Genomic DNA, 21,227 nt, shown 5'->3' with positions numbered 1-21,227 from the left:
CACCCCTACCCCTACCCATGTGCCCCCCCCCCCCCCCCCGATCCGTTAGCGTTGTCCCTGCTTTATCTGAAAAAGGGGCTGAATAAGGTAATACATATTTAATTTTCATTTTTAATTTAAGAATAACGCGAATGCAACGCGTATATATACAATGTCCCGTTTCTATCTTTGCAGTAAAAAAAAAACCACTCAAATGGTAGATTTATATCCACAATTCTTATACTTTGTAACGGGGTATTCTCACTAAAACGGGCAGTTGATTTGGACTGAGTTATTTTTTTTTAACCGATAGCTGTAAATTAAAGTGTCAAAAGCGGCTAGCGGGCAGATACATAAATTGTCTTTTCTTCGCCAACACAAATTGTACAGTCATCGGTGTATATCTATATTTAATTCTTTGTTAAATTTCGATTTGGTTTTAATTCATGAAAATCTTCTTACACTTTGAGAGTGTTAATATCCAATTACAAACCAAGTCAACAATCCTCGAGTTATAATCTGACCAAAGGCGACAAGACCGAATAACCAGTTAATCCCTGGGTACAATTACATGTACATGTACTAGGTGTTACGGCGCACTGAGGTTTCTGTTCTAATGAATTTTGGCAATCAACTTATACAATGTACGCAACAATTTTACCATACAATGTAATTACATTTTTATATATTACTTTTTGAGATTTCGCACCTCTCAAGCATGTATAAATCTTCAAAACTTTTTTTCCTACATGTATTCTACTGCTATGGGGCAATTGATGTGCGGTAACGTTTCCTTTTTCCATCAACAGTTGGTAAATGTTAAATTTCTTCACGCCAGATGACATTGAGCTATCCCTCAGAAACTGGATTAATTTTTTTTCTCGCGGCAAAACATAAAAATTTCAGAGGTCAACGATCACGTCTTTGTGTTGGATTCCAGAATCTTATTTGGTTTTGACACCCTTTATTTGTTTCCAGGCATACAAAGCAAGGCTATCCAATTAGCAGAAGAATCATGCGTCAACTCGTTAGTTACTTCCGGAAAATTACATCTGAAAGACGCGCCGTCAATTTCATCCCTACCAACCCTATCATTACCACCGCGGGAACCAGCATAGAGCACCAGCGAGAAATTCAATTCATAAAATGGCTTAGGTTACACGTCTATTTTAAACATGCATTGAGACGGGTTGATTTTGGTAGTTGATAGCCCCACCATTGACAATGATCCCGGCGAATCCCTCTGTTCTGCACCGAGTGACAGACATTTATTAACCAAAATTCCTTATCGGTTCCTCAGGCCGTGAGCTCCGAACACCTCTTTTTAAAAAGAAATGTTTAACAATCAATTTAAAGTCAGCCCCATTGTAATTAACAGCAGATTTTATTCTTAACACCAAAGGGTTTTGATCTCAGCTTTGTGGTTTTAAACGAAAATGAAGATGTTAACTTGGGTTTACATCTAAGGATCATTTTTTATACTTATGTGAACACAAAATGACCCAACATTCGCTTGTATGGAGGGCATACTTTTTAATATTTTTGATATCCCGAGTCCATTCATGGTAAGTGCCTGCTTTTTTCAAGTTTTCCGACAAAAAATGTCTTTTTCCTTCTTTTACATCATGAAATCGACATGAAAGCAAGTCTCCGAACGTTAGCTTTTATTTGAAATAGACTTTATATGAAATACTTTAGAATGCCTTGTTTATAAATATTTAAATATTATTGTCTGAGAACGAATAAGTCGTGAGAAAAAACTCGATGTGTTGTAGTTATCAGTTTTAAAAAAGTCAACGTTTGTGAATCTTTCTTGATACTCTTTGTAACATCTTTGTCCGTTCTGCTAAAAAAAAATCGATCTCTTTAGATCGTATGGAATCGATATTTTTAAAAAGAATGTTAAAGTATCAGCGAAGATAGGAATTTGTATGCATTATGGATACTCTAATGGCTTTCTTTGTCATACTACAAACAGTTCTCGTTGACTTTGAATTTGTTTAGATTGAAAACCAAAATAATCGCGTGCGTAAAAGATTGAAAATCGAAAATTCCTATTTTTGATATTAACACACCCCGTTTATGATATGCTAAGAATATAAAAAAGTTAATACTATCGGTAATTTATTCTTAACAATCAACATCTCTCTCTCTCTCTCTCTCTCTCTCTCTCTCATACAGTTGATTCAAAACCATGTTAAATCCGTAATTAAATAACATGTTTAAAAATACATCTTTTTATTTATTTCAATTTCAATCTTACCAAAAATCTTTAACAACCAGACCAAAATAAGAAATATTCACAAAATTTATACACTAGTATCCTTTATTTTGAATCCTTAAAAGAGACGGTAATGAACGCAAAATGTATTTTATTTCTACTGTAATTTTATCAAGTATGTCACAATAACCAAAACAGAACAAAGATGACTTCGCAAAGACATTTCCACGTTAAAAATAAAAAAAATGTTATATCATTCATTCTAAGATATTTTTTTCGCATGTGTTAACAATTTGCCAATCGTTAATTCACGATTGCACTAGACAACAGGATTTAAAGAACTTTATTTACGTATATCAGTTTTTTGTGCTGGACCGATTTTTATCATCACGGCAATAAATTTTAGGATCATAAATTATCAAACAATTGAGATTGTATCATTTTATAAATCTGATTCGCGTGGCCCACAAAAAGTCCGAAGTTCGCGTCCGATAATGTTGGAGTCAGAGACCCTGCGTTCTTTCCCGGAGGTCTTTGGAATTTTTTGGTTTGGTGCAGACACTTAGAGGCGCTCGCTTGTCTGTTCGTTAATTATCAACAAAAACAATGGTGTTCTCTGCGTGCGAACATCCATTGATAAACGATTGTTCATAACGGAAAAATTTTGCTTTGAAATGGCTCTTATTACGATTTATATATATGTATTGACCGTGACAAATGTTAAGGCTTTGTTTGAACCCAAAGACGACACGTCATAAAAACATATTAATTTCACCCTGTTTATGGAATACATATACCCAGTATTCACCTCAATGCTGCCTACCAACATTTCTTTAATTTTTCTCCATTTTTTTTTTCGAATTCTGTATTTTCTTTGTTTTGCTTAACCCATAATAGTATGGGTGCTTGTATATAAAGATTGAAAATCGAAAATTCCTTTTTTTGATACTGGCGGGTAAAAATAGATGCAATGTACTAATAAGATTGTTTAACCTTCCTTATTCTTATTGTATTTATTGAATCTTTTTTGAAAACCTTTGTTGTCTTCGAGTCTTTCCTGGTTGTATTTTATCCTGATATTCATCTTTATTAGGTCCCTGAATAAGATTCTGATGACGGGACCAAAGTTTGGGATCCTAACAGAGAACGCCACTCTCCTCATGTCCCTCTCCTCCAGTCACAAAGTGAGTACAATTATAGCTGCTATGAACAACACATCATTTTCAATGTTAACCATGTATACTATATTAGAACCATTTTAACAAGAGCTTGGACTTTGGGTATAGTTGTGTACAACAGCAATGTGACGTAGGCATGTCTATTTCAGCCATGGCTCTTTGAAATCAACTATATAGATTTGTCTGGCTTTGAGCTAAGACTACGCAATCGGTAGATATATCGATTGAAACCGCGTCATTTTGAACTTGTTTTGACGCAAGAAATAGATAGCTACGTCCAACCAAAAATCCAAGGTCATGTTAAAATGGTTCTATCTTTATTGAATCAATCTGAAGTTGAATTGTACCTTTCATTTTGTCTTCACTTCAGTTGTCTCACAAAAAGCAAGGTCAGATATCCACTTTTCCATGGTACATATTTGTCATCATCTTGAATACGACGTGCTCATCCTTACCAACCAGTTTGACTTTTATTTGGTTTAAGCGTAGGACACAATGCACCTAATTGCATTCTTGATTCTTCCGGTTTTTAAAAAATAAAATGAAAAGTTTCGTATTTGGTAAAAGCCAATTGCACTTTTAGCATCAGAACTTTGAGAAAGCTGCAAAGAGAATCTGGTCCAATAATGCGATGTTCTTCAGGCATAAAAATTAACTTATAATAAAGATATTGACTAAAAAATGGCATCAACCTTAAATAAATTATTAGAATGAAACACCATTAATTTCGTCCAAAAAATAACCTACAGGTATTGTAACACGAAATACTGAAACCAAATTTATCCAACTTGTTTAGAAAATAATTTTTTAAATAAATTTATCGTGAAGCATGGTATGTTTGAAGAGGAAAATGGTTAGAAGTGGAAACTAGAACGGTAACTAAAATATATTTGCTCGTGCCAAATGAGGAATTGGAGTAGTTAGTGATAACAATCGGCTGTCATCAACAGTATTACACCCTGGGCGGTTCAAGGAGTCAATATATAGAAATTTTGCCAAAAAAGTTTAAAACAAATTCGTCATTACAGGGGGCAGTTTCTTTGTTGGTTCCTCCAATGTAATTGTTTGTATGACGATTGTCTTAAAATAGATATTTTTAGTTACATTTATCGGGGGGTTTTTTTCACTCACAGATCTCAACTTTTCAAACGATACTCATGAATCGTATATGAATTAAATTAAAAAAAAAAAAAACAATACAAGAAAGAAAATTCATTCATAAAACCAATCACTTTCAGAGCACGTGATGTAAGACAATAGAGATTACCAGCGGTATATATCCCAAGTTATTTCAAGAATGTTGGAATCGTGATTATTGGACAATGTTTATTCTTCGGGGCTATGATTTGTATGACACTGTATTTCACGTACTTGTCAAGATAACGCCTGATTTTTGGGAAAGGCTCATCAGACCCAATCTCAATAGATTGATCGTCATTGTACCTCTGACATAACAGTTTAAAGACCCAAATGTATAATTTTCATTTATATGCACTATGCACACATACACACACCCCTATAGACTAGTTTGAAGCCTCGACAACTCTTCAGACATTCAATGCACATGTTCCTGATTGAATCTTCTAGATTAGAAACACAGGGGTAGACCATCTCAGTTATATTGATCTCAAGGTCAACTCCTCGAGGATTCAATATTCAATACATATTCTCTCCGTCACAGTGACGTAGTCTCTCTCTCTCTCTCTCTCTCTCTCTCTCTCTCTCTCTCTCTCTCTCTCACACACACACACAGAAATTATTCACCAGGATTGTTCACTAATCAAATTTATGCTTTTGCGGTTCTTTATGCTGGTATGAAAATAAAAAATATTCTGTTCATGCTGGTATGAAAGTAGAGACATTGCAGAAAAATACACAACCCACGTCATTACATAAATCTTTTTAAACAATGACTGTCACCTACATATAGGCCGCATTAACTACCAAAGACTGTGTTTGACAGTTTCTATGTAAATCTATGTTCAAATCAATTTTTGAAATATTCATTTTAAGTGAGCAAAAAAAAAAAAAAAGAACATAAATTGTCATTATTGTCTGTCAGTATAGATCACATTGATGAAATAGCAATTTCTTTCATATGAAATTGTAAGTAAGTCAGAATTTGCAGTTTAACCGATCTTAATAATAAATCATGATCCAGTTGTAGATCAAATCAAAAGTGAGAAAAAGACGTCATTCAACAATGTACATGCATACAATACTCGTATTTATTATACATATAGGTTCTTGAGTAAACGTTGTCACTAAATGCACTGAAAATTGTTTTAAAAATTCGTTCTGAAGGCAAATAAAATAAATTAAAGAAAGAATAAGTAAATCATGCTATATTCTTATGCGGACAAATTGGTTTAAACAGTTTAGATTTTCAGAAGTAGTATTAATAATTAATTTTCTTCAGAAATAGTGGAGAGAAATATGTAAATGTAAATATGAGTGTATGCCAACCATTACACTCACACCGGGGTATTATTGTGTAATTCATTGTACCATTTTTTAATATACGTAAAAATCAGTCATGATTACACTAAAGGTTAATAATTGACTTTTATTTTTCATTTTTTACGCTATAAAAATTCATATGGCGCCCGCAAAACTCTGGTTTGAACCAAATTAGGTATCAATGCGTATTCGTGTTTTTTTTTCTTTCAGGAGAATGTCAGAATGTCCCAAACAATGCTCGTAAATTGTATGTCCATTCATGTTTTAACAGGGCTATGGGTTGTTCATGGATTCCATCGGTCGCGGTGCTCAAAGAGCCACGCAAGAATGCCAGTATCAGTTTCAGTGGGAAAGATGGAACTGTGACATCACTTCCGCTCAACTTATGCAAAGCGAGCAGCCAAGAGGTAGGCGACAGAAATTGATAACCTCGACTCAAACACGCACAAAAATATATACAGAAAACAGGCGTTTTTCTAGACTTTATCAGAATTTGTTCATATTCTGGTTCTCTCGTTAATCCATTTTGACTTTATACACACCATCAGGATGGGAGCAGAACTTCCAAACACACTCCATGCTTTTGATAGTTTGACAAAGAGCACATAACATGTCGGCCATACCGGAAGAAGCAACCAAGCCGAATTCGTCCGGAAGCTGTTGCCGCATGCACGGGTCCTCCGCTAAAATCAGAGACATAATTATATAAGTGACTTAGATATTTAAATACTTCATCAAATTGAAAGGTTATGGCCATATTAATCGAGCTCTAAATAAAGATATAGGAAAATATTCAATAGTTAAAATATTTGGATTTTTCCTTTCCTAAATAAAAGTTTATAGTACATGTATAAATTTCTTATTTATAATTCTGACGGGTAATTTGTTGACCATCTAGCCTCCTTAAATTTTGATTCCTTTCACGATAAGTGATCTTTCATCTTTTCCTTTTTCAATTGTAAGATATTATTACACACTTACCACTAACTTCAGTGGAAAGTTGGGGTATGACGTTGTTAAAATCTGTTACTGTAGGATCACACCAGTAGTTATTGATGTTGACAGGATGAGAGGTATAGGACGAAAAGAAAGGGTCCGGACTCACTGGAATCCAGCCCTGGGGCGACTGGGTCCAGAAAACAGGGGGAGAGGGTCTTTGGTACATTGGTACTTGGGTTTGGTAGTTCGGGAACATTGATGTTTTGGGATAGTAGGGTGCGGAATACATGGGGGCCTGGTGATAATTATTGTACCAAGGTGCGGTGTACTGATTCACGGGGACAAATCCTCGATTACGGTCCCACGTGTAATGGTTGCCTTGCCGATCTACGTAGATACGAGTCGGAAAACTCTTCCTCAAGTAACTTATCAGCAGTGCTGATTTAATGGCTTCCGGGTTTTTCTGGAAAGCTTTCTCAAGGCTCCTCCAGTAGACGAATTTGCTTTCAGCTTCATCTGAAACCAAAACCAGCAACTAAGTTTTACATCTACCTTGTTTACGTTAGTACATTTATCTATTCTTGGTTGTGCTCAAAGTGTGTCTTATACTTTTGACCTCACGCTGTTGTAACTGTGACGCATCAGTAGCCGTTGGCAAATTTGCGAAACACTGAACAGTATATATCACCTTACACAAGAAATTACCTTAGGAGTGAATCTTCATGGTAACGCACAGGGTACACACACCAAAACACGACCTATTACGTCACTTTACAAAGTTATTTTGATTTATGTATAAATCTTATACATTTAATTTTTTTTCCATCTGAATTTATTTTTACAATGTTTAATGTAAAAATAAATTGAATTTTCTTGGAATACTTTTATAAAGAAACACCGAACTGGAAAAAAAATATGCCATACATAAGAAGTAGGCGAAAGTCGATAACCTTGCATGCCACCACAAACATGTTCAAATTTTCAAAACTACATTTGTATTTTTCTCTAATCACAAACTACACGTATAAATAACCAACCTGTTTGACTGCTTATGTCGGGTATGTACATGTTGTAGGTATATACATGAGAGGGCCCAGAGGCATCATGTCTATTCACTTCACAAAACACAATGAAAATGACGATGTACAACGTCCTAAATGAAGCCGCCATAGGTGTTAAATTTCCTCATGAAAATAACAAATCTCACATTCACTCAAAAAGAGAGAAAACCATCAAGTTTTTCATCTCTATTAAGATCTCTGAATTCTGCGTCTCCATATGGACGACGTACAGCCTAGTCACGTGTTAGTCCTGGATGATGTCGCCATATATATACCCCTGTTATTTAATCGTGTTCGGAGATTTGGTGTTTATTCATATTTATGATTTATAGTACGAATAACAAAAAAGTATATTATCATCAGATGAATAACCGACAGTGTAAAAGATTTTTCTCATCTTCCAAAGTCAAGGCTTTCTTATCCTCTCCCTCTCCTTTCATATTTCGAGGGGAGGAGTGGACCAGAAACTCTTTAAAAATTGACTTAGGAAGATGGGTGTTTCTAAAAAAAATAAAATAGAAATGCTGGTATTAAAATGCGTTCATTTTGAAAAAAATATGATTTGCAGATTTCATCTTGCCGCAGCTTTTCTAATAGTTTGATGAAGATACGTTGTCTGTTTTACGATAATTTTAGATAAAAACATGAAAACATTGATAATTTGTTTGTTTCAGCAACAAAAGAGACGGCCTATGTTCAGGCGATAACATCAGCCGGGGTGATGTACGACTTGACTCGCCAATGTAGCTCCGGATTTTACAACGTCTGCAGCTGTGACGGGTCTAAACAAGGAGAAAGGGGTAAGAAACGCCATTGCCTCCTTGCATGTAAATAAAAAGATGAGTAAACTTGCCACATTTACAATTTTTTTCCCTGCAATATGCATTAATAACGCATGGAAAGCCCTTTTCTTTTTTGTTTGTTGGACATAACCAGAAAGTATTCTCTGGTAAAGGTTTGCAACAATATTTTGTATAATAGATTGTTATTACATTGCAGCATTTGAAAAAGTATAAAATATTTAATTTTAAACAGCCGCATGCCTATTTATCTTATTCAGAATGTATCATATATACAAAACTGAGTAACTTGATGTATTAAGAATCTAAGTTAAAGAATTGTTGAGTTACTGTAGCTCTCGAAACAAAATTTCATTACACAAAACAACGGAATATTGCTTTATAGTTTAAAAGCATCGAATAGTTGCATTTTAGCAAAGAGGTTATTTAAAGACACCAGCAAGTAAAGTTTTCATAACAAATTAGCCAGAGCCAGCCTTGTCATAAGTTCACAATCACTTTTCGTAACAACCAGAAACAAAATCCGATTCAATGTATATTGCAAAGCAATTTTTGTAGTTTTTGAAATTGAAAAGGAAATGCAGAACAAGCAATACAATTTGGTTTCGTAGTTTTGAAAGCACACTACAAGAGGCACATTGCAATGTACATGTAATTAGCATATTTTCAAAAAAAAATAGCAGGAAACATTGTAGATTGATCGGTAGCTTTTGAAAAAAAAAATTATACGCGTTTTAGTTTTTACGTTATTTTTTTTTTCCAAATATCAAAACTCTTCATTGAAAGCTACATGTACTTTATTATCAGGAGGATATGACTGGAGCTGGGGAGGCTGTAGCGATAATGTTAAAGTCGGAGAAAAGGCCGCGAAGAAGTTGTTGGACACACTCGTAACCAAACGCGACGGTGCCGCGGCCATGCATCTTCACAACAACATGGCCGGAAGAAAGGTACGTAGGCCAGCCACATTGATACAACTTGATTTAGTGTTTAATTTAGGCATTGAATGCTTATTTTTTGGATGTCGTCGGTCCTATGACACTCCAAGCGGTGCGGACAAATTGAATACCGCGCGTTAGCCATTTTTTGCGCTCTTAGTCAGGGATATGAAACATACATGGAACAGCCAAATTAACATGTTATTTATTTAGCTTCCGCGACGAAAATATAGTGCCAGAAACTTTGTGGAGAAAAGTCTTTTTTATTAAGGATAGATATATATTAATGACTCTTTTTCAAAAGTACATATCAAATAGTTATTTTAGATTGAAAGTTTCATTTAATCTTACAAAAACAAATATACTCAAAACGCGTGGAGACGTTTTTATTTGAGCGCATGGCGCATGAATTAGCAAAGTGAATTCATAGAAAATTGAACGTTGCAGATTTCCAATGCAAACATAAGAGGAAATTTACACTTAATGTATATATATTGATGTGTTTATTACTCAGTATATATATAAACACTTATGTTTTTTGTGATACCTTGTTATACATTTTGCAGGCAGTGACAAAAACAATGAAATTTGTGTGTAAGTGCCATGGAATCACCGGGTCTTGTTCTTTGAGAACCTGTTGGAAAGAGCTGTCAAAATTTCGCAAGATTGGACGTTATATAAAACGGAAATATCACCACGCACTGCAACTCGATTGGAACGAGAAAATGAAAGATGAAAACGACCCTAGACGGCGCAGCTTATTTCCGGTTCTACCCGGAAGCAGTATGATTTACATTGAAAAGTCTCCCAATTACTGTAAAGCAAATAAAACATTAGGAATTCCTGGAACAATGAACAGACAGTGTTCTCGACGCCATAAGACGAGGAAAGTGCCTCGTTCTGAGCGAAGAAGTTGCAGAAATGTGTGTCGCGAGTGCGGGTATCGAGTGCAAAAAACGACAGTCGAGATTTTGAGCACGTGTAACTGTAAATTCAAGTGGTGCTGTAAGGTGAACTGTGACACCTGTGTTGTTTACGAAGACAGGTACCACTGTGTGAAATAAATTTCATAATTCTACAAAAAATGGAATATACCGAAACATTCGACATCGTATCTTCGTAATCCCGAAATACTCGATTTAACTGTGTTATATTAATATACTGTATCTTCGTTACACTCGATGTCACAAAAAACGTTGGGAAATAGGCAGCTTCGGTTGATTGTTTGACAAGAGCTTGTAAGCTGTACAAAAATAGTTCCTTAAAACGACACTCATAATAAGAATTCACCATTAATACAAAGATAATTATTTAATGTCATATCTTATTTTTAATTTTATTTGTGTTTTATTATATACAACATGGAAAAATAAACGTACACAATATGAATCACTATAGATGCTTTACATATGTCAACTACTAGTATTTGAGAAAGGTCTGTAGACATGAATGGAAACTCGTGGTTTTTGACATGAAAATCACTGTGTATTGTGGGTATAGAAATGCAATCGAAAGATACTGTAGATGAATCTACATACTAGTATACATGTATAAAATTTACGATTCAACAAAGTTTTAAGAATGAAATTCGCAGTATTGAAAAAGTGTTCCCAATGATTACGGTTTTTAGAGCTTGGTCGACACTCTTTATATGGTTTCATTTTACGCCGTTATTGCTGGTATTAACGTTACTACCTGCAGTTTCGTCTCTGGTGAAAAAATGCGCTGCGCTTGACAAACCGGATATACGTTTGGTCCTCTCACTCGGACGCCGATCGCTCCTCGTAAACCGGGTTGTTGTAGCTGGCTTTCTTCTTGGTGTTTTCCTTTGGATCAAGATGAAGATCACTGAGAATGTTGACCTCCGAATCTCGCCTGTTGTCCGGAATGGTGGAAATCACAGAATTCCTGGTGACGCCGTTAGAGTTAGTCTGGATCAGCTTCCGGCGGAATATACTGTTGATGAGGTTCTTTATTCCACTCCTAAAGTTGTCGTTTAGTCCGCCGTACAGCACGGGGTTGAGCGCGCTGTTGGTGTACAATAAAGTGACGGCAGCGAAGTAGAAAGGGTTGTACCAGTCGGGTAACTGTTGAATAAAGACCAAAGCATGACAGTAGTGCCAATAAATTAGCATAAATTACTCGATTTTTAAAAATATAATAAGGTCAGTTATACTGTAATGAAATACATGCAGAAGATATATATATAAATTAAAATTAACTTTTCGCTATTTGCAATACATGTATCTTATTTTTTTTTAAAGATGAAAATCATGACCAAATAAAAAAAATTACTCACGCTTTCTAGGGTATCGTCTCTGAAAAACTCGAAGAGCTTTGTAACTTGAAATGGTCCAACACAGAAGATAAACACAACGAGGATAGCAAACAGCATTTTCACAACCTAGAATTATTGATGAAATGCGAATCAAAATTAATGAATAAGATTCAGGGGAAAATAAGACCAACTTGGCTGAATATAATATTTTATACAGGGTTATTTTCGCCCCATGTTATTTTTGCCCTTCTGCACTTGCAAATGATTTCACCCCGTCTTAAATTCGCCCAGACACGATTGTGTACTAAAAAGATAACTTGAAACATTGGTTTTTGCCCAGTCTTAAATTCGCCCGCTGACAACGAGGTCGAAAAAGGCGAAAATAAAACGGGAGCGAATATTTTCCTGTATACAGTATACATACATCTACCGAGTATTTTCTCTCCAATAATTCTAAGGAAAATGTAATGTGATTGATACAATTACCAAACAAATTCAGGTTCCTACCAATTTTAATGAATTCATCTGCGTATAAATACCAAACTGATTTTAACTTAATTTTAGCAGTGCACTTCCAGATAATTGAAAAAATGCTTTTTTCTACATTTCATAATTCAGGTTGGCAACGCCACCTCCGTTCATATACCCATGAACCATGAAAGAAAAAGGCACGTATATAATGCATTATTTTTTGTGAAATAGATTTAGACTATAAGGGAAGGTTTTAAAGGCTAAAACCAAAGTCAAAAGAAACAACGTACGACATTGTATGAAATATGTTTGTACAAGCGTTTTGCATTTATTTTTTTAACTGATTGAGCAATTCTGAATTAATATAAAACAAACTGAACTAGTGATTTTCTTTTTTCTTGATCAAATATCAAAACTACATTTCCATTTTGACAAATAGTAAGTCAAGCAAATAACAAAAGGCTCCTGCTATTATGTACAAAGTAAATTCTGAAAAATAAACCCGGAATGAAATCAGAGATGTAATGAATCTACGAAAAATATTGCATCAATTACATGAAATTAAATCAGAGGTATGTTTAAACAGTTTTGATAAATATAATGCATTGTCTAAGACGTATATATTGAGTATAAATGAGAATGCCTACAAGGCCAGCTTGAATCGGCACGCCAATCATCGAAAGAATGCCAGACCCAATGCAATACTTTATTATTCGACAACAATAATGTACGTGTCTAATACAATATGGATCTACATATTTTATTCCAATACAGTATTTACATTATATTACATCGAGTTTACTTTTATTTCAGTGACGTTTTAAAAGTGCATGTCACACTCTTCAAACATTGATATATATATATAATTGAAAAATATTAAAAGTGCTATCAGCAATCATGCATGTCAAAAAAAGTGATTTATTTCCAAGTGTGGTGCATTTTGTTTGCTTTGATTGGTGAATATAACCGCGAATAGCCGTAAATTTGATCTCTTATGTGAATTACATATACCCGCCATAATAAAAACACGACTAAAGGGTACTTGCTGAAGAATTGAGGTCGTATATTTTATCTCAAAGAGGTGTTGTAAATGTACTTTACTTATATTGCATATGTAACATGTTTGATGAAATCTCATTTGGCATATCGATAGATTTGATCAAATTAAAGGGGATTAGGGAGTAGGTGGATACAGTATTTCACTTCGGAAAGACAAAAAAGTACAGTAATTAAATTACGCCTACAAGTGCCAGGTGCCAGTTAAACTCAACCCTTTTTAGAATAGATTTAAAAGTACGATTTTTTTTGGGGGGGGGGGGGTAAAACATAAAGGACATTTCTTTATGCATTGATTTCTGAAATCACCACTCATTCAACTTAACCTTTTTCTTGGATCTTTGCTGTACGGCTGATATCGTTAGTCTTCCAGTCTTGGACACCCTCCGACTTTTCCTCAGCTTTATAAATATCACAAAGTATGCCACCATCATTAAGACCATTGGAACCCAATTGAGGACCACCAACAAACATATCCAGTAGGCTTTGCGGGATCGTTTTCCTTGGTCACACGTGCCATCACTCTGTAGAACTTGGGGCCAGACTTCCGTGCAGTATTTTTCAACAAAATTTTTCCATTGTCTCTCCGTGTAAGCATAGAAGAAGAGAACAGGAAGTCCTATTGCAATGGCGGCCAACCAAATCACGATTATGATCACGCTCACTTTCCTTTGAGTCACGCGTGATTTCAATGGAAACACGATGGCAAAGAATCTGTCCCCTGCGATTGCAACTAACGTGAATACACTGGCACACATTGCTGTTACTGAAAAATAAGATAGAGAAAATACATTGCGGGTTTCTTGGTTTTTGGATATTTTAACGCATTGAATAAATATTTTGCAAACCCCAAAGGACACTTGGATATAGACAAGAATAAAATGAGCTTCATGCCTCCATAATTTTTAATACTTTAGATTCTGAATCGCATGAAAGCATCAATAAATTGATTAAAAAAAAAGTATGGGAAAAATTGGTATGCTTAAGCCTTTAGAACCATTTTAACAAGAGCTTGGACTTTGGGTAGTTGAGTCAAACGGCAATGTGACGTAGGCCTATCTATTTCATTGTAGGCCACTCATCCATGGCTCTTTGAAATTAACAGGATTTGTCTGGCTTTTGAGCGAAGACTACGCAATCGGTGTATATTTTGCTTGAAACCAGTGTCATTTTAGCTTGTTTTGACACAAGAAATAGATCGTTACATCCTACTGAAAGTCCAAGGTTTTGTTAAAATGGTTCTCGTTAATTTTACTGTCAATGATCAACGCCACCAGAGAACCGTTCTTGTACATTGTACTCCGGCGTGTTTCGCTCGTATCGAGAATGTTTACAAACGTCACATGTTCGCTATCAAAAGCTGGGAACATAAAGTGACCTTCATAAACTTTTTTTCTTATGGCATAATGGCAGAATAAGCTGTCACTGCTGTTATAGCCATAAGAAATATTTTAATGTTTTCAAATATTGTTTTTACCAGGTTGAAAGAAACTGTCTGCTATTTGATGAAAAGTTGTTTTAGTTCGTGGCTTACTGAAATTCACTGAATTAAATTTACTCAGTAATAGAGTAAGACAAATACCGGTACTTTTATACACAGTATGTTGTTAACACACATGTATTTGACGTTTCCCAAAAAATTATCATAATTAAAAACCGACATACATAATACAGAATTTTGACAAAATGCATTGCTTCACTTAAGTAATAGTAATACAAATAAACAAACATATTCCATATTGCGACGCTTACTTTGCATAAAAGGGTTGAACTTGCAGAGGAAACTTCCAAGAACCCATCCCTGCGTTAGGTCATCCACAAGATGAATCCAAATGGCAAAAAGACCAACCAATAAATCGGATATTGCTAAATTCAAAATGTAATAATTTGTCACATTGCGCATTTTTGGAGATTGTGCTATAATGATGATTATCAACAGATTTCCAACAATCGCTACCAGTTCTATGCTGACACAAATGGTAATTTTCACCCCCATTTCCCAGGCGGGAACCTCTTTGATTTCGCCAATGAATTCTATCCCAGACAGGTCTGGCATCTGAACCTTTGCATTACAGTCCTTTTCCATTGTTAATATTTAAAAAAGAACCCCACAATGCGTACTTTTCTTTTAGTTCCCTCAGAAACTGATGGATTTGACAGCGCAAGCAAGCGAGATGATCCAACGTCTTTCCTCACCGTGATTTGCCTGTTTCAAGGCACCGTTTGGTTTTTACATGATGAAAATGTTTCAGCGCTTCCAGCGAACTACTAAACTGATGACAAGCAAACAACGGGGTACTTAAAAACAAGGAACCGGCCAATAAATGGACTCTTCAAACGGTCATATTATCCACTCTACATATATGTTCATTCTCTCTCAAAACAGTGTAATTTTACAGTGTCAACATCTTCAATTGGTTTAGCCTTTTTAAGTTCTTTTTGTAAGAATTAATGCCCTTTTCAAGACCCTGGAAAACGTTAGAAGTCCTCTGAAAGCTATAAAGTTTCCAAACCGTCCTTTCCTCTTTTCGTTTGCGAAAAAAATCTCAACACTTCAGAACAGCAAGAGTCGTATATTTCCGTTTTCGAATTGCGAACAAAGAGGCAAAGTTGAAAACTGAGTATGAAAATCGTGATTTTCTGTTCACCAACAAAAAATCTTAGTATAAAAATGTCAGAGGGAAATCTTAAATTTCATTGTCATTGGTCATGTTTGTGCAAACAATATTTATTGCAATAGGAAAGAGAAGAGGGCAATTCATTTGCCGTACATACAGACCACGTGTGAACCATGAAATGTGAATGTGACTGTACTTGAAGTTTCGGGACGATTTATCGCCACTTCTTTGGTTTAAACGGCCAGATAATCCATAAAGCCTCTAGGAATCTGTAAAAACTGTCCAGAATCAACATGGCACCCGTAGTCGTCTGCCTAAAGAGCGGGAAGAAATAAATAACGCTTCAAATTTCCCTAATGATTGTTTGTCAATTTCATGCGATTTTTTGTTGTTGAAAATATTACTGAAGTGGATTTTATAGTTTACTCTACAAATCAAGTATAATTTTTTTTATGTAAACCTGTAAAAAAAAAAATATGTGTGTGGATATTTTTTTTTCTATATAACATTAAATTCTTTTTGCCACAAACTGGTTTTACTGATTACGGGAATTTGAATCTTTTGTATTCCATAAATCAATATTTTCATTGAATGATTATACGTGTTGTTGTTGTTGATTTTTTTAGATATATATATCTAGATTATATGCTTTTTCATTCCATTGTTTTATTAATATAGTCCATCGTGCGCAACTTTGTTACTTTTATTTCCGAAAACGGAACGGTATGTGTATACAGTGCATTTATCGATTTTCATCGATCATTGCTTGACCTTTCACTGTCGGAATTATATTTGTGAAACCAACATAAGGGGTATGCGTTTGAAAGTTCTAACTACTTGCTCTTGTGGAGGATGTGCAAAGGGGGGTAACTTTGTTTATAATCGAAATTTTGTGTCTTTCATCTCCAACCAACACTGACGCACGGAAATCGTATATCTTGAGCAGAGAGGCTAACTGGTTTTTGATGTCATATTGTTGGTATAAATCTTTTTGAAAACAAACATGAGTTTTGAATATGGGTATTTTTTCTTATAGAATATAAAAATTATAAGAGAGAGAGAGAGAGAGAGAGAGAGAGAGAGAGAGAGAGAGAGAGAGAGAGAGAGAGAGAGAGAGAGATTTTTACTTGAGAAATGTTTCATTTTTTAAGAAGTATAGGGAAAATGCTTATGCCAAAGAGAATTACTTGTGTTCGACATCCATATTTTTTAACATGAAATTTGGCAGCCAATATTATCCAAAATGTAACATATAAACAATATTAGGTACATGTACATTGTATTTTAAATATGAAATATACTAAATTGTTGTTTTTAGTTCTTAGGTCTCCTAACAGAGATTATGTTTGATTTGTCCTTAGCCTAGCCCCAATTATTCAGTAGCTCGTTCTAGCTTTTCTTTTAAGTGTTCTGCAGTGATTTATATATCAATCGCAAAACGGGGGGGGGGGGGGGGGGGGGGCAGTCCCACTTTTTTTCTTGCAATATACTTTTTTCTGAGATTGACGTGTATAGAAAATTGTGTACTTTGAAAGAGCTTCCCTCCCCCATTTGTGTTTGTGGGGGATGTAAAAAGTTATCATTGGTGAAAAAATTATGCGGTAAGTAATAATTAAGATGAATATTAGAATAGAAGTTTTAGATAATATCCATTCCATCCCCCTACAGATAAGGATTTTGAATATTGACGATTGTAGTTTGTTTGTTTTTTTGTTTTTTGTTTGTTTGTTTGGGTTTTTTTTTTTTTTGGCTTGTCAAGATTTTGAATAGTATGCCCCCATTCTTTAAACCACTGCCTACTTCAGTACTTGTCTGTATATATCATGTTTTACCTTATTCTACTGTACAATTCTTAAGTCTAATGCTGTGTACCATATTGAGAGACAGTTAAAAATATTCACCGAATAAAAAATTATAAACTTCAATGTATGAAAATATTTAATGGGATGTTGTATAATTTTTTTCTATCAGATTGAGGATCTGTGTGTTTTCGGTTGATTTGTTTTATGATTTATGATTCTGATATGCAATAATTTTAAGTAAAATGATCTATTGCATCACCTTGTTTTATTAGACCACGAGACAAAGCGATCTCCCGACTACGTACTGGAATGCTTTACATTTATAGCACGTTATTATCTCAGGAGGGGTATAACAATAGGTTCATATTACCCACCATGATAACACACAATGGCCGTTTCATTTTAAATTTTTGTTGAAAACTACAATACCTGTATTTTTTTCTCAGAGCCGTGGGACATCAATAAACCAAAAACAAAATTGTCAACATATGTTGCATTTTTTCCGTCATAATGTCAAAACAGTCGGTCTTTTGAAGATTTTCGGTTCTTCTTGTTATTAACGATGCTTGGTTTAAAAATAAAATGTAATCACGGAAATCGAATGATGACTATTGGCAGATGTGTATTGACACGAAATTGACAAGGGAGAATACACGTGTTCTTTTTGTTTATTTCCCGGCAACATCAAATGGATCGAAGTACATATGTCAACATGGAAGTCCACTCAGCGAAATGAGGGAAAGAGAGAATGACCCATGTCGAACAAGAATTACCATACACCGGGGGTCAAAGGCCATTCGATAACACAAACCTCTTACCTGCGCGAACCGTAATATTTATATAGGTATATTAATATGATTATTAAGTTTGTGTTTATATACTGTCGCATGAGATATAACGCCTACTGTGAATGAAGATGTGAAGTGAAGATTTGTGAAAGGAACAGAATGGATGTAATTTCGGTTTCAGTGGATTTCAATGGCTGAGGGGGAGTTAAATGTAGCGGGGGATAGCACTATGATCGAGAGGAGAGACGATTCGTCGGGGGGTAGGGAAAGAGACCCTCCTGCTCACGACAGCAGCAGAGATTTGTTTGGAGTTCAGCTTGAGGTTTGTTTATACTTTAAGTAATTTAAGTTAATATGTAACCTTTTTTTTTAAATCCACAGATCTTAATATATATAAATTATTAAGTAATGTTTATACATTTTAAATAACATAACGTTGTTATGTTGTGATTGGTTTAATAGTGCAATTTTATTTTAAATACCTTTGAGAGAGAGAGAGAGAGAGAGAGAGAGAGAGAGAGAGAGAGAGAGCAGGCATTACATCATTCGTGCAAATTAGATATCAGATAATTATATTATATAACGCAGCATCCAACAAATTGTAGTAGGGTTGTAAAATTTGGTGAAATAATACTTGAGAGAGAACAGAAGGGGTGTTGACTTATGAAAATTTGACACGGGGTCAAGTTAGGGATCACAGACACCAAGACACTGCAACTGTGTGTTTGTAAGTTGATCACACACATTAACACCGAAGAAAGTGCTATTGTTTAGCCGTGGGGTGGTCGTTGTTCTTTCAGGGTCCCTGGCCAGATATAATGTTTTATTATCATAAAAATAAAATACATAGCACACTTGACGGGGTGAGGTTTGGAGAGAGGTGATCATGACCATAACAATCTGGTCTATTCTTTAACTTGTTATAGTTGTCTGAAAGGATCAGCTATTAATGGGAGAAAAAAAGAAATTCTACAACGATTTTCATTATCTTATACTTGCAGACTACTAAAACAAAAGAAGCACCCTGCGATGTCTAATTAATTAGTTTTCATTACCTAATGTTTCTTTCTTGGACCTGTACAGCCTAACATCGAGGCGATCTCTAATTCATGCATTAAGTAGATACTAGTAATAGTAGACATAGTCTGATTTGGATTGTTCAACTTTCTTGTTCTCACGCCGGGTCCTGCAGATGTAATCTTAACAGTGCATCAAGTAGAACACTCCATCATGAATAAGTTATGTCATATCAGGAATATACCCTCGTATCTGTTGACACTAAAGATATAGGACGACTTTTTCATCTATTGATTATTAATATTCTCGATCGCTGACATACGCCGTCAAATCAACAGGTGTATATTCGTGGCTTTCAAAATTAGCCGAGTATTCGAACATATCGTGTGTACTTTCCCATGAGTTTGAATTTAGTGATCGTGACAGAACTTCGTCGATATGAGGTCTGTCCTGGCGTTGTATCTGTAACGGACGTCTACACAGATAGCAAGGAAGTTTTCCTTTTGCAGCAATAACAAAATCGATCGGTGAATTTAACATAAAACCTTTCCATCTGCACAGAAATAAGCAGAATTGTAATGTGACGCATAGTTTACAGACACCATTTTGGAAAAGAGTCCTAAACTGGCAATCAAGGGAAATCCTCGTCATCTCAAATATACTTTTTTCTTACATTTAACTCTGAATAAAAATGTTAAATGTATAAAAATTATTTAAAAACTAATATCTTTAAACATTTTAGTTTTTTAATGACTATAACTGCATGCATAGATTTACCGCTGCATTGTGTGTGTGTATGGATTTGTAAAAATTGATATTAAAGGTTCAGATTTGTATATTTTAATTTGAGGAAGGACCCAGCACAACCTTAACAAACCTACATCCCACTCCATATAAGAAATTTGAGATTTTGTGAAGTATTTGTATGTCATTCTTCTCTTTTTTTGGTACCCCCTACCCCCACTTTGACAAGAAAGTCGTGAATATTAACTGCTTTTCACGATTAGATAAGCAATAATTCTTTGAAAAAAAAAGTTTTAGAAAAAAAGAAATATAACAAATCCAAAGGATTTCCTTAAAAAGAATTTAACACCCCCCCCCCCCCCCCCCCGATTAGGGTTTTCGCCTTTAGGAAAGTTTTACTGCAGCGTTAGCGCATTTTATTTTTCTAAATTTTGATTTATTATATTATTTTTTAAAGTTATAATTTTTATCATATAATGTAAGGATGGACCCCCCCCCCCCCATCCGAGATCCGAGACTATTGAAAATTGTAAAACTTTTGGAGTAACGCCCCCTTTTAAAATCTTTTATTGAGAAGGTGTGATTGTTGTGCGCCATTGCGGGAAAATTTTCTATTCTGAATTCAGAGAAAAAAACATGAAATGATGAATTGTTGGAAAATGAAATCAGGAAGAGGGTTTAGAGACCGTCAGGAAATCAGGGCATTCGTCAAAGCTTTTAAAGAAAACAATCCTGTGACCTGTGCCATATTTTGTCACACCTTGCAATATGACTCCGTTGAAGCCCTTGTAGCAATGGTACAGTACGACTAGTTATACATGTAGGATTCATAAGAATCAGTAGCAAACTTAAAAGGCGTTCATCGTTTAATTTTATA

The 21,227-nt window shown here is 34.9% G+C and overlaps 4 protein-coding genes across 6 annotated transcripts in view; 2 read left to right on the top strand and 2 right to left on the bottom strand.

Moving 5' to 3' along the window:
- The first annotated feature begins 1,187 nt into the window (after positions 1 to 1,187).
- LOC105317364 (protein Wnt-8a) lies at positions 1,188 to 10,969 on the top strand. Of its 2 annotated transcripts, none has more exons than XM_011413993.4 (6): positions 1,188 to 1,544; positions 3,294 to 3,384; positions 6,110 to 6,245; positions 8,513 to 8,638; positions 9,446 to 9,588; positions 10,143 to 10,969. In XM_011413993.4, the coding sequence occupies exons 1-6, from the start codon at positions 1,477 to 1,479 to the stop codon at positions 10,638 to 10,640; spliced, it is 1,062 nt and encodes a 353-aa protein (XP_011412295.3). In that variant the 5' UTR covers positions 1,188 to 1,476; the 3' UTR covers positions 10,641 to 10,969. The 2 variants fall into 2 exon arrangements, with proteins under 2 accessions (XP_011412295.3, XP_065921831.1); XM_066065759.1 differs by lacking the exon at positions 1,188 to 1,544 and adding an exon at positions 3,100 to 3,155.
- Positions 6,306 to 7,980, bottom strand: LOC105317363 (uncharacterized). Its single transcript, XM_011413992.4, has 3 exons — positions 7,815 to 7,980; positions 6,820 to 7,293; positions 6,306 to 6,521 (listed from the first exon to the last, which is right to left on the bottom strand). The coding sequence occupies exons 1-3, from the start codon at positions 7,945 to 7,947 to the stop codon at positions 6,355 to 6,357; spliced, it is 774 nt and encodes a 257-aa protein (XP_011412294.1). The 5' UTR covers positions 7,948 to 7,980; the 3' UTR covers positions 6,306 to 6,354.
- On the bottom strand, positions 10,955 to 16,342 carry LOC105317362 (substance-K receptor). Its single transcript, XM_011413991.4, has 4 exons — positions 15,134 to 16,342; positions 13,708 to 14,147; positions 11,876 to 11,980; positions 10,955 to 11,663 (listed from the first exon to the last, which is right to left on the bottom strand). The coding sequence occupies exons 1-4, from the start codon at positions 15,465 to 15,467 to the stop codon at positions 11,337 to 11,339; spliced, it is 1,206 nt and encodes a 401-aa protein (XP_011412293.3). The 5' UTR covers positions 15,468 to 16,342; the 3' UTR covers positions 10,955 to 11,336.
- A 2,094-nt stretch (positions 16,343 to 18,436) lies between these two features.
- Positions 18,437 to 21,227, top strand: part of LOC105317360 (ras-GEF domain-containing family member 1B) — a 36,000-nt gene continuing 33,209 nt past the window's right edge. The window contains exon 1 of one of the 2 annotated variants that reach the window (XM_011413987.4): positions 18,437 to 18,911. In XM_011413987.4, the coding sequence (XP_011412289.3) occupies positions 18,780 to 18,911 (132 nt within the window). In that variant the 5' untranslated portion in view covers positions 18,437 to 18,779. Of the gene's footprint in view, positions 18,912 to 20,994; positions 21,148 to 21,227 lie in introns of those variants that run through there. The other variant, XM_011413986.4, reaches the window with a different exon arrangement.

Source organism: Magallana gigas, chromosome 7 (genome assembly GCF_963853765.1).
Source record: "Magallana gigas chromosome 7, xbMagGiga1.1, whole genome shotgun sequence".
Taxonomy (NCBI): Eukaryota; Metazoa; Mollusca; class Bivalvia; order Ostreida; family Ostreidae; genus Magallana; species Magallana gigas.
The sequence above is the reverse complement of the archived record's forward strand: the minus strand, read 5'-3'. Positions and strand labels throughout refer to the sequence as shown.

What these genes read in the sequence shown, in the direction of transcription:
- LOC105317364 (XM_011413993.4), top strand. Translation starts at nt 1,477, where the DNA reads ATGACCCAACATTCGCTTGTATGGAGGGCATACTTTTTAATATTTTTG. An exon ending in GCAAAGCGAGCAGCCAAGAG is followed by an intron (nt 6,246 to 8,512) that starts GTAGGCGACAGA and finishes TGTTTGTTTCAG; the next exon opens with CAACAAAAGAGACGGCCTAT. An exon ending in ACAACATGGCCGGAAGAAAG is followed by an intron (nt 9,589 to 10,142) that starts GTACGTAGGCCA and finishes TACATTTTGCAG; the next exon opens with GCAGTGACAAAAACAATGAA.
- LOC105317363 (XM_011413992.4), bottom strand. Translation starts at nt 7,947, where the DNA reads ATGGCGGCTTCATTTAGGACGTTGTACATCGTCATTTTCATTGTGTTT. An exon ending in CGACATAAGCAGTCAAACAG is followed by an intron (nt 7,294 to 7,814) that starts GTTGGTTATTTA and finishes TTTTGGTTTCAG; the next exon opens with ATGAAGCTGAAAGCAAATTC. An exon ending in ACTTTCCACTGAAGTTAGTG is followed by an intron (nt 6,522 to 6,819) that starts GTAAGTGTGTAA and finishes CTCTGATTTTAG; the next exon opens with CGGAGGACCCGTGCATGCGG.
- LOC105317362 (XM_011413991.4), bottom strand. Translation starts at nt 15,467, where the DNA reads ATGGAAAAGGACTGTAATGCAAAGGTTCAGATGCCAGACCTGTCTGGG. An exon ending in GTTCAACCCTTTTATGCAAA is followed by an intron (nt 14,148 to 15,133) that starts GTAAGCGTCGCA and finishes CTTATTTTTCAG; the next exon opens with TAACAGCAATGTGTGCCAGT. An exon ending in GAGACGATACCCTAGAAAGC is followed by an intron (nt 11,664 to 11,875) that starts GTGAGTAATTTT and finishes TTTATTCAACAG; the next exon opens with TTACCCGACTGGTACAACCC.